Consider the following 13019-nt stretch of genomic DNA (forward strand, 5'->3'; position numbering starts at 1 on the left):
TTTATTCATGTTTGCCTGTTTGTGTAGGGGGACATACCTGCTGATACTGTACCCCAGGTGAGTGAGGGTAGAGTGCTGTATCCTCTGGAGGGGAGGATTCATGGTCATCAGGAGCTTCCTGGTCATCAGGCTCCTGTCAATTACATTAGTCACTGAGCAATTAATCCAGCATAAAGAGTTAAAAAAACAAATTATAAAGTAGTGTATTAAAGAGGAAAAAATAAATACCATAATTGAGGCAATTTTCACTGACAACTCACCTCCTCAGGACAGAGTTCACATGCTTTGGCCAGAGTCATTCTAGCACTGTGTGATCGTTCCAGGAAGTAGCCATTAGAGGTTTCATTACTCTGTACCGGGGGAGACCAGTTGTTGTAACTGTACTGTGGGTTTCCTGTATATGGCCTTCTCTCCAGCTCATCGCCCAACCACTCCACTGCCCATGTCCATTTCCTTTTCAAGTCACCATTACTCTGCAGTCCACACAGGAAAAATATACAATCATTTTATTATTAAACAACTATTTTTCTTCATGTGTGTCTTTGTTCTGCCTATGTTTGCCAACAAAGTCTTTAAATTAAGACTCTCACCAACTCTCTGACAGTTTTGAAACTGGTCATTAAAAAAACCACTAAAACAATGACCTAAGGTTAAAAAATTCTTTTTTGCAGGCTGCTTTCTCTCACCTGGAGGATCTGGTAGGCTACAGAGCAATTGCTGAAGAGAGCTACCATGCACTTAACACACTGATAAGCCCTCTTCTGGTAGTGATTCTTGGAACGCTGGATGGTATCAAACAATCCATCTCGGTCATCAGGAATCCCCTTTAGCACATTGTGTATTCTGTGGATACAGAAAGAGCTTGAAAAAAAAAACGAGCAAGTAAAAGCATACATGATGTATTAGATGTGTAAACCTCAGTGCAATTATTTTATAATCCAAGATCTAAGATGGTGAAGCATTATATAAATCAATATTTACTACTATTGACATCTAACAGCACCATTGTCTTAAACAACAAAACAACGCATTCATGCATACAATCACTATCTACCTTATTAGGAACACCTGTACAGTTATTTAATCAGCCAATCATGTGGCAGTGGCGCAGTGGGGGGGGGATCAAGCACATAAAGGTCAAGAGCTTCAGCTGATTTTAAAATCAAATATCAGAATGGGGAAAAAGTGTGAACGTTGACTTTAACCATGGCATGGTTGTTGGTGCCAGATACGCTGGTTTAAGTATTTCAGATCAGCCAATCAAATGTTAGCAGCAGAATGCATAAAATCATAGGTCAAGAGCTTCAGTTAATGTTCATGTCAAACATCAAAACGAGGAAAAATGTGATCTCTGCGACTTTAACCATGTCATAATTGTTGGTGTCACATGGGCTGGTTTGAGTATTTCAAAACTCTCTTGATTTCTTCACATACAACAGTCTCTAGAGTTTACAGAGAATGGAAATACAAGAAACATGGTGTGAGTGGAGGGTCTGTAGGCTGAGAGAGAGAGAGATCAGACTGGTTTGAACTGAGGAAGTCTATAGTAACTCTATAACTTTGATGAGCAGAAAAGCATCTCAGAATGCACATCAAACTATGATGTGGATGGGCTACAAGAGCAGATCACCACACTGGGTTCCATGCTTCTCAACCAAGAACAAGAATTTGAGGGGACAGTGAACTCAATTTGGTCTTCTCCTGTTGTAGCCATCCACCTCAATGTTTTGTGCATGCTGAGATGTTTTTCTACTCATTATGGCTGTATTTAGCGCTTATATGAGGGACCATATCCTTCAACTCGAACCAATCTGGCCAGTGCTCACTTTAGATATGAGTGCTGCGCATGTCTGATTGAGTGAACGCTGGCGCGTCGATGGCTGCCGCTGCTCATCAGTAACTTTCTAACCTTTAAACCCGCCTTTGTTTTAAGTTTTTTAAAAAGTGATTTTATGTTTCCTGTTGTTTATTATGCGGTTCGAGAAATCTTATGCCTGGTTTGTACTTGCCTGGACTGTAGCGTCTCTTCTCTTCTATCCGATACCTGGTCTGATCCAATACACCGCTGCTGAGCTCCTCCGCGGTCACGTGTCTGTGCCCCCGCCAGCATCACTACACCCGGACATTGCTCTCCAGCCTCGGCAGAGATACATTCACCGTGGCTCCCGTCGGAACTTCCACTACGACGACTCCAGACCCATTAAATCACTCTGGTCCACCTCTCGCCGACCCTGCAGACTTGCTGGTCGGGCTGCTGATCACAGTGCGTTAGCCATCCCGGCTAGATCAACAATCAATGCCTCCGTCAGACAAGACAACTCCACCGTCAACTTTGGTCTCCTCAACATCCGCTCACTCACGGGCAAATGTCATCTCATCCAAGATCTCCTCAACGACCGTAAGCTTGACTTCCTCTGTTTGACTGAAACATGGCAACAACCCGGCGATTTCTCACAACTCAATGACTGTACACCTCCTGGATTTGTTTACATCTCTCATCCCCGCGGCTCGGGTCGCGGTGGTGGTCTCGCATTAATCCATCGCGAGACATGGAAAATCCAGCCTGTGTCCGTGCCCGCCTTCAGTTCAATGGAATGTACAGTGTGTCAACTTCCAGGCCCCACTCCCACTATCATTGCTTTGTTTACCGCCCTCCTAAGCCACACAGACTTTTTAAATGACGTTGCTACCCTGTTTACTCACCTTTCCACTCTCTTTCCTAATATTTATTCTGTTAGGAGATTTCAATATCCATATGGACAATTGCAATCGTCCTCTCACCCGTGACTTTTCATCATGTCTTGATAGTTTTGGATTCCAGCAATTTATTGATTTCCCCACCCATGTTAAAGGTCATACACTGGACTTAATCTGCTGCTCTGGTCTCTCCCCCTCCAACTGCTCAGCTGATGACCTCCACATATCTGACCATTTCCTTGTTTCTTTCAGTATCACACTCACTCTATCCATTATCAAGACTCCTCGCCTTATCACTTTCAGGAATATTAAGGACATTAATATTGATTCATTGTCTGCCTCTATTGACAATATTCTTATTCCCGACCATCTCCCCTCCCCTGATGAACTAGTCACTTTATACAACAATGGTCTTCACAACATCTTGAACTGTATTGCTCCTGTTAAAACTCGGACTGTCACTTTCTCACAAACTGCCCCCTGGTATACCCCCGAACTCCGGTCCATGAAAGCCAAAGGTCGTCAACTTGAACGTCTCCACAAGAAAACTGGTCTAACTGTCCACAAAGAAATGTACAAAGCCCACATACTTCAATACAAGGACTCCATCATTCAATCTAAATCTGACTACTACTCTAATTCTTTCCAACGATGGCAACTCCAAAGCACTGTTCACCCTGCTCAACAAAATCATCAAACCACCTGACTCTCTCCCCGTCTACCTTTACTCAGCTGACACCTGCAACAATCTACTGCACTTTTTCAATGAAAAAATTCACAAAATTCACCAACATCTCAGCTCCAACCCTCCATTTCACCCCTCCCCTGAACTCTTTCCCCTTTACCAGCCGTTTTCTAGCTTCCAGCTCCCTGATCCCTCTGAAATTTCTGTCCTCATCCGCAAGTCCAAGCCCTCTACCTGTCAGCTTGATCCCCTCCCCACTTCCCTTGTTAAATCCTGCCTTCCCTCTCTCCTCCCCATCATATCTGCTATCATCCACTCTTCACTCATCACTGGAACTGTTCCCACACTATTCAAAGTTGCTGCTGTCACCCCAATACTCAAGAAACCTGGTTCTGATCCCACAGACTACAACAACCTTCACCCTATTTCCAACCTGCCCTTCATCTCCAAAATCCTTGAAAAAATTGTAGCCTCTCAACTCCATTCTCACCTATCTTACAACTACCTATATGAGCACTTTCAGTCTGGATTCCGCCCCCGCCATAGTACAGAAACTGCTCTCTTAAAGATCACTAATGACCTTCTCATGGCAGCTGATTCTGGTCTACTCTCCATTCTCATCCTCCTCGATCTAAGTGCAGCCTTTGACACCATCTCTCACTCCATCCTCCTTCACAGACTTTCCTCCATCGGTATCACTCACACCCCCCTCGACTGGTTTCACTCCTATCTCTCTGGCCGCACTCAGTTCATTCAACTCAAGTCCTTTAGATCTCAACCCTCCCCTGTCACCTCTGGCGTGCCCCAGGGCTCTGTCCTGGGGCCCCTCCTCTTCATCACCTACCTCCTTCCCCTCGGCAATATATTTCGTAAATTTAATATCAACTTTCATTGCTATGCGGATGACATCCAGCTCTACCTGTCTGGAAAACCCTCTTCTACCCTCCCTCCCCCCTCCCTTACTACTTGCTTAGCTGAAATCAAATCCTGGTTCACCTCTAACTTCCTGAAACTGAACAGTGACAAAACTGAAGTCCTCCTTATAGGCACCAAATCCACCCTCTCCAAAGTTGACAGTATCTCCTTTTCAATTGACGGTTCCATAGTTTCCCCCTCCCCTCAGGTCAAGAGCCTGGGTGTCATCCTAGACAGCTCTCTATCCTTTCTCTCTCATATCAATAACATTACATGGTCTGCTTATTTTCACTTATGCAACATAAATCGTCTTCGCCCCTCCCTCACCTCCCACACCACCTCCATCCTTGTACACAGTCTTGTCACTTCCCGCATTGACTACTGTAATTCTCTCCTCTTTGGTCTCCCTCAAAAATCCCTTCATAAGCTCCAATTGGTCCAGAATTCAGCTGCCCGTATCATCACCAATACGCCCTCTTTTCATCACATCACCCCAACACTACAGACTCTCCACTGGCTCCCTATCAAATACAGGATCAACTTCAAAATTCTCCTCCACACATTCAAGGCCATCCATAATCTTGCCCCTCCATATTTGCCCAATCTTCTCCACATTGCTACCCCCTCTCGCTCCCTCCGATCCTCCTCCTCCATCCTCCTCACTGTCCCCTCTGCCCGTCTCAGTACTATGGGGAGTAGAGCTTTCAGTCACTCTGCTCCCCAACTCTGGAATTCACTCCCCCACGACATACGTAATATCGACTCTCTACCTCTATTCAAATCCAGACTGAAAACTCACTTGTTTCAGTTAGCATATTCACTGTGACTTTTACCATCTTTATATTCTCTGTTTACTTTCTCTGTGCTTTTATTGTGTTTTGTTTGATTGTTTTTACTGTTGTTTTTATTCTTGTTTTTACTGTTTGTATAGTGTCCTTGAGTGTTTTGAAAGGCGCTTTTAAATAAAATGCATTATTATTATTTTCCTCTGACCTCTCTGATCAACAAAGCCTTTCTACCCACAGAACTGTTGCTCACTCAATGTTTTACATCATTCTGTGTAAATTCGAGAGACTTGTGTGTACAAATCCTAGGAGGATATCAGCAGTTTCTAAAATACCCAAACCAGCCCATCTGACACCAACAACCATACTGTACTATGGTCAGAAGTGTCAACCAAGTCACAGATGACGTTTTCCCCATTCTGCTGTTTGATGTGAACATTGAAGCTCTTGATATGTATTTACACACACCAAATCAGCCATAACATTAAAACCACCTGCGTGTGGTATTGCATAGGTCCCCTTTGTGCTGCCAAAACAGCTCTGCCCCATCAAGGTATGTATGTAAGTAAGTAAGTAAAATGCATTTCTAAAGCACATTTAAACACAGTTTACACTGACCAGAGTATAAAAATAAATATATATAAAATATATAAAGAAACAAAAACAACTGAATTAAACATCAGCAACAAAAGACAAACAATTTCTGACATGACAAAAAAACAGTTAAAATGTAGGGAATGCTAATGTGAAAAGGTGTGTCTTGAGAGCTTGGATTTAAAAACAGTAATAGAGGGAGCATTTCTAATGTCAGGCGGCAGAAGGTTCCACAGCCGAGGACCAGCAACCGCAAAAGCTCTGTCACTTTTTAGCTTAAGACGAGCTCGGGGAACATGGAGGAGACCTCTGCTGGAAGATCTAAGAGACATGGGAGCCTCAGGGGGATGAATAGCAGCAGCTAAGTAGTTGGGAGCCAAGCCATGAAGAGCTTTAAAGGACATGGGACATGGATTTTTTTCTGGGTATAATTATGCATAAAGGACATAAGAAATGCCATCTAAATCACTGCAGGGCGTCAAAAATGTGAAAATCACCACATTATTCAACTTTTTTATACATCAGTGTAAAACAATGATTCGTTAATTAGCTAAGCGGTCACGTGACCCATGACATCACAAAAACTTTTCAAGGAGCCAGCGCTTGGGTATCTAATGTAAACAGGTTACCGAAATGGACACCATCGACAGTGACATTCCCGATGTTTCACAGAGACGTGAAGTTAGACCCTATCAATTCGAACCGATAGCTGGAAATTCACATGAACATAGATCTTGTCTTTACTCTGACAGGTCAGATGACTGAGAGTGAGAGTTCATTCAATCCCCACGAAACTGAAAGCGGTCGGCTCGATAACACATCCTGGTAAGTTAAAAACAATTCTGCTCAAAGGCTAATGATCTGTTGAAAGAAGTATTATTTTTGTATCATACATTGAAAGTTCATCATAGATCTAGCTAAAGTCCGTTGCAAGCTATTTTTTTTTGCTGATATTTTTCGAGATTGATTGAGATACAATGCTTCCAGAGTCCGAGATGAAAACATTCAAAATGGCGAAACGAGTCAGAATTATGATAATCAATAATTGATACACCCAAAATTATAATACTAATCCTTACCGCATGAGGCCCATGGTAAAACCACACTTCCAGGAGGGGCTGCCGTCTGCCTCCCAAGCCGGCCGAGAGCGCTCCTCGTTGGGCACGGCCAGGCGGGCGAATGCCCTGGTCCGTCCGCCCTGTCTAAAAAATAATGGTACAACTCCGAGTGAAGGTATCAATGCGCTGTCGAAGCGCGCAGAAGGTGTTAGTACGCCTGTCATTATAGTGCGGACTTTCCATAGCATAGAAAATTGCCACGTTTCAATTTGTGTAACTGAACTTTGTTTCATGTCACTGGTCATATAAACCTATGTAAACAGGAAAAACGTGGAAGAGTTTGGTCGCATCTAACTACAGCCCCAAAAAATACCATTGGCCATGCTGAGCCTAGCTACATTGCTAACAGGAGTAACAGCGCGTCTGACTGACTGGGAGGTCGCAATACACCATGATGTTCAATGTACGTTAAACACTCTAAAAACGAAAATTTTTCTTGTCATCCAAGACACAAAAACTTTTGTCACATTCGTCATCATCACGATTCACACTTCTCCATATTCATCTACCCGCTTGTGCTGTACCCAAAAGTTTTTGTGACGTATGATCACGTGACAGCGGCTCTTCCGGTTGTAAAATATGCATATTGGAGCTCGAGCAGAAATGCCATATAATCATCACGAATATAACGATTTTGCTGAATTTAATAGATAATTTTGTATTTGTTGATGCAATTATTTCATATTTTTAATGGAAAGAAACTGATATAGCATGCATTTATGTTTCATGTCCCATGTCCTTTAAAAACCATTAACAGGATCTTAAATTGAATCCTAGACTGGACAGGAAGCCAGTGCAATGAGGCTAGGACAGGTGCGATGCGCTCATGTTTTTTTGTGTTAGTAAGCAACCTAGCAGCCGCATTTTGGACAATTTGAAGCCGTGACACCAGTGTTTGAGGGAGACCAAAATAAAGGGAGTTACAGTAATCTAACCATGAAGTTATAAAGGCATGGATGACTTTTTCCAGGTCATTGTATGACAGAACAGATTTAAGTTTTGCAATGATCCTTAACTGGTAGAAACTAGTCTTAACAACAGAAGAGATTTGTTTGTCAAGGCTGAGTTGGGAGTCTAGAATAACACCCAGGTTTCTTGCATGGGTTTTGACAAATGGAGTAAGAGAGCCAAGGTTGCCAGAGTTGGAATTTCTGGATTTTGGGGAGCCGAAGATTATGACCTCAGTTTTGTCTTCATTTAACTGGAGGAAGTTATTGGCCATCCAGTTTTTAATTTCTTTAAGGCAGACCAGAAGAGGCTGCAAGGAATTTCCAGATTTTAGGACAGCATGAGCTGGTCCTTCTTCCATTTCCGCTCGGCTCTACGACAGACCTGCCTGAGGAGGCGGGTAGACTCATCAAGCCACTGTTGGGATTTAAAATTGGGACGTCTAAATTTAAGAGGAGCCACAGTGTCTCTGGACTGGAGAGGTGCTGATGTGCAGTGGAAATAGAGATGGTAATGTCATTTATTAAATAACATTGCGAGAACTTCTTTGCAGTGAAAGAGTTAATATGATGGGAGTAGTGACCAGATCTGGTTATAAACAGGTGGTGAAATAATTTTACGCTGAACACAATAGGCATATGATCGGAGACAGATGCATCCTCGATGCACATGGAATCAGTGGAAAAACCATAGGATAAAATGAGATCCAAAGTGTGGCCATGAACATGGGTTGGCTGATTGATGTGTTGGATAAGGCCAAAAGAATCCAATAAAGAACAGAACTCACTAACCATGGGTTTACCCGGGCAGCAGACATGAATATTAAAATCACCTAAAACCAAAAGATGGTCATAGAATGTAACATAATGAGACAGGAAATTCGAGAACTCATTTATGAAGTTTTTATCTGATTTTGGCAGCCTGTATACAAGTGCACACACCAATGGAGTTGTAGCAGAGTCCACTTTTATGCACTGTATTTCAAATGAGGAAAAGCCCTCGACAGAGATCGTCTGTACCTTGAATCAGTTTTTAAAAACCAAAGCTACTCCACCTCCTCTACCCGAACTTCTCGGAGTGCTTATATATGAACAGTTTACGGGGCAAAGCTCACCAAAGATGGATGTCTCACCAGCGCCAGCACCGATTCATGTCTCCGTTAAAAACAATAAGTCCAGATCGCGCTGGGTAAAAAAGTAAGGTAAGCGTACCCATTAAGCCCACCAAAATCTAAATTTCTTTATTTTTCATCCATATTCACACAATGTTTTAGTGAAATGATTTGCTAAATAGTAAGATTTACCTCTCATCTCAATGCTTATTGATGAGCTGATGTGAATTTCAAAATACACGATTAAGATATTTTAGTAAAAAAGTCAAAAGTCTGGCTGGGCTTAAAGGGTACCATCGGTACCCTTTAAGCCCACTTGTGTTCCTAATAAGCCCACTTCAACATATTTCATAGAATAATGTTGTTTAATGAAATATAAATATATCAATACATGAAATAACAATGCAAGTGTGCTGTAAACATTCTTTTTCATAAATATGACCATCTGATCAACTGACAAACATGACAAAACAACACAGAACAATGAATCATTTCATCTAATTTTGTTTCATTTCAGGCAAGCGGATCAGCGAGCGGATTTGATCATCAGTGTAGCTGCTGAGGTAGAATGGGCCAGCTCCCACTAGGTTTGCCTTGCACAGTATGAACTTTTTTTCCACATCTTCAACCTTCTCCCTTGAAGGGAGATGGTGCGTGTTGTTTGGGCCCCGGTCAAGAAATTTCATGACGTAAGACCTCTCACCCTCTGGTGGCGTGGACTCATTGAGGACTCGCGCTATATAATATTTATATTGTAGAGGCTCGTTCGTAGTGAGACCTTGGGAAAAGTGCTATAGCTTACGCTGACGAAGTCTCTGTCCCAAAGTAACTGTTTCCACTCTCAGTGTCCGTGTGCCTTGCAATAAATCCACTTGAAACATCTTGAAAGTTGAACTTTAATCCTCGTTTAACAATTACAAAGGTTCTAAGATACAGAGAGTCGGTGAGTCAGAGAGTCAGATAAGAAAAACTGTTCGCTTCCACAGCTTCTTGAGATCTCCCCTGAGAAGCACGAGACCGTTCTTATATAGCTGAATGAATTCTAATTCTAATTCTTGAGAAGTGTGAGACAGTTCTAATTCTTGTTCTAATTCTTCACATATGAATTCTTAAGAAGCGTGAGACAGTTCTAATTCTTAACATATGAATTCTGATTCTAATTCTTTTAACCTTGCCACATATTATTCATCATCTTAATCATGAAATAAACTACTTAGGCCTATATGAAATTACACACTCAAATGAAATTATATATATACCTTTTAACATAAATTGTAATTCACATCTATATGAATTCTACTTTGGCCGTTACATATATAATGCTTCAAAATGATGCTGCTTGTAGCACTGCCCCTTTTGCCTAGCATTTGCTAGCTGTAGTTTGCATACACTTCAATGGGTGGTACCATTTAAGCCCACCTGTACAAAAGGCTAATTTATGTAAACACACAACTAAACAGGGCCTTTTATGATACATATATTTAAATATCATCTCATCTCATTATCTCTAGCCGCTTTATCCTTCTACAGGGTCGCAGGCAAGCTGGAGCTTATCCCAGCTGACTATGGGCGAAAGGCGGGGTACACCCTGGACAAGTCGCCAGGTCATCACAGGGCTGACACATAGACACAGACAACCATTCACACTCACATTCACACCTACGGTCAATTTAGAGTCACCAGTTAACCTAACCTGCATGTCTTTGGACTGTGGGGGAAACCGGAGCACCCGGAGAGAACATGCAAACTCCGCACAGAAAGGCCCTCGCCGGCCCCGGGGCTCGAACCCAGGACCTTCTTGCTGTGAGGCGACAGCGCTTATTTAAATATCAATGTTAAACAAATCATAAAATGGTCACTATTTCTATCTAACAACTTTAACTGTTCTGCTGGAGAAGGATTAGCAACACTAGCGTTTTTTTTTGAGAGGTTAGCTACTTTTGCAAGCTCACAAAACTCATCTTTTCATTAAAAGAGAAAATATATAATTTAAGAAAACACATCGTTTTTTCAATAAAAATCAGCACATTTGCCTCTTATTTGACATAATATCAATATACTTACCAAAGATGTAGCTGAAAAGTGTTGAAAATTGGGGATTTCTAACAGGTTGCAAAAGTGCAAAGTTTTTCTGTGTCTTCTCGTCAGTTGTCCTGGGACTGTATACACATGGGCAGGGCTAATTCAACCATACAAAATGTTATTGGTATGCAATAAAAAACACTACGTAAAGAACAAATTATTTAATTGAATGAAGTAACTTTTGGCAAAAAAAAAAGTTTTCCTTTTTTGTAATTTGACCTCAAAGTTGAAAGTGGGCTTAAATGGTACATGGGCTTATTGGGTACGTTTAAAATAAAGGTCTTGTTTAACACAGACCTGGTGTTCAGTAACACCACCTTGGCCGCAAGGTAATCCAAAGGCTGTGAGTGTTGAGAGCGTTGCAATGGGCGAATGTTCAGGAAGTTCACCCTGCCACATCGGACGCGGAGCCTTGGGGGAGCTGCAGGAAACTCAGGCATCACTGACCGAGCTGGAGAGATGGATAGATGGCAGGAATATCTCATGTCCCATGATCGACGAGCCAGGTAGAGGCCTCTGTGTCCGCCCGCATAGTCGATGGATAGCCAGTGAGGTGATGGTTGTGCAGCAGAGACGCTCACAAATCTCCTCATACGCACTCGGATACCACTGCGTTTCCCTCTGGTCTTGCGCCGCTTCTTCTTGCGACGGGACATGCAACAGGAGAGCTGTCGAACGCACTCTACAGGACAGTTTATAAACGTCGGGTGACACCTGTTGTATGGACCCAAACACCCAGTAGTCTGTAGCCTCAAAGAGGTTTGGATATGGAGCAATATCAAGCGATCATAGGTTCTTAGGGCATCAGAGCCGTTCCAGAGCAGCAACAGTAAGAACACAGACATACAAATCAGCACTCGGACAGGTAGGAGCTGACGGCAAGCCGACAAACACACTGGCGCCATCTTGCTCCCATGAAGGTCACGTGAGTTGGTATGGTATGGACTCCACAAGACCTCTTATGCTGTGGTATCTGACACCAAAATGATAGCAGTAAATTCTTTAAGTCCTGGAAGTTGTGAGGTGGGGCCACAATGGACTGGATTCCTTTGTCCCACAGATGCTTGACTGGATTGAGATCTGGGGAATCTGGAGGCCAAGTCAACACCCTGAACAATTTTTGCAGTGTGACAGGGTGTATTATCCTGTTGAAAGAGACCAGTGCACTGATCTAGTATGTCAGAGACCAGTGCACTGATCTAGTATGTCAGAGACCAGTGCACTGATCTAGTATGTCAAAGTAACATCCACGTGGATACCAGGATCCAAAGTTTCCCAGCAGAACATCGCTCAACACACCACACTGCCTCTGCCAGCTTCCTATAGTGCATTTTGATGCCAGCTCTTCCCCAAGTAAGTGATGAACATGCACCCGGCCGTCCATGTGATGTAAAAGATAATGTGATTCATTAGACAAGGCGACCTTCTTCCATTGCTCCATGGTCCAGTTCTGATGCTCATGTACCCATTGTAGGTACTTTCAGCGGTGAACAGGGGTCAGCATGGGCACACCGAATGATCTGTGGCTATGCAGCCTCATATGAAGCAAGCTGCAATGCACTGTGTGTTCGGACACCTTTATAAAATAGACAGCATTCACCTTATCAGCTATTTGTGCTACACGAGCATTTCTGTGGAATTGGACCAAATAGGTTAGCCTTTGCACCCACGTGCATCAATGAGCCTTGGTAGCCCATGAACCTGTCACTGGTTTTCCTTCCTTGAACCACTTTTGGGAGGTACGAGCTATTGCATCCCAGGAACACCCCACATGACCTGCCATTTTGGAAATGCTCTGACCCTGTCATCTAGCCATCACAATTTGATCCTTGTCAAAGTCACTCAGATCCTTATGCTTGCCAATTTTTTTCCTGCTTCCAGCACATAACTTCATGAACTGACTGTTTACTTGCCGCCTAATGTATGCGACTACTTGACAGGTGCCATTGCAAGGAGATAATCAAATGATATTCACTTCACCCATCAGTGGTTTTAATGTTATGGCTGATGCTGATCTCTCTGTGTGTGTGGTTTACACACACACACACACACACACACACACACACACACACACACACACACAC

At 42.8% G+C, this 13019-nt stretch overlaps 1 protein-coding gene across 8 annotated transcripts in view; it reads right to left on the reverse strand.

Annotated features, from left to right (window-relative positions):
- Nucleotides 1-13019, reverse strand: part of LOC132884962 (probable ubiquitin carboxyl-terminal hydrolase FAF-X) — a 289340-nt gene that overhangs the window by 6953 nt on the left and 269368 nt on the right. For 6 of the 8 annotated variants that reach the window (XM_060919101.1, XM_060919095.1, XM_060919100.1 and 3 more), the window contains 4 exons: nt 6756-6878; nt 687-843; nt 261-473; nt 38-133 (listed from right to left, as the gene is read on the reverse strand). In XM_060919101.1, the coding sequence (XP_060775084.1) occupies nt 38-133; nt 261-473; nt 687-843; nt 6756-6878 (589 nt within the window). The remainder of the gene's footprint in view (nt 1-37; nt 134-260; nt 474-686; nt 844-6755; nt 6879-13019) is intronic. The other 2 variants (XM_060919099.1, XM_060919098.1) reach the window with 1 other exon arrangement.

This window comes from Neoarius graeffei, chromosome 4 (genome assembly GCF_027579695.1).
Source record: "Neoarius graeffei isolate fNeoGra1 chromosome 4, fNeoGra1.pri, whole genome shotgun sequence".
Classification (NCBI taxonomy): Eukaryota; Metazoa; Chordata; class Actinopteri; order Siluriformes; family Ariidae; genus Neoarius; species Neoarius graeffei.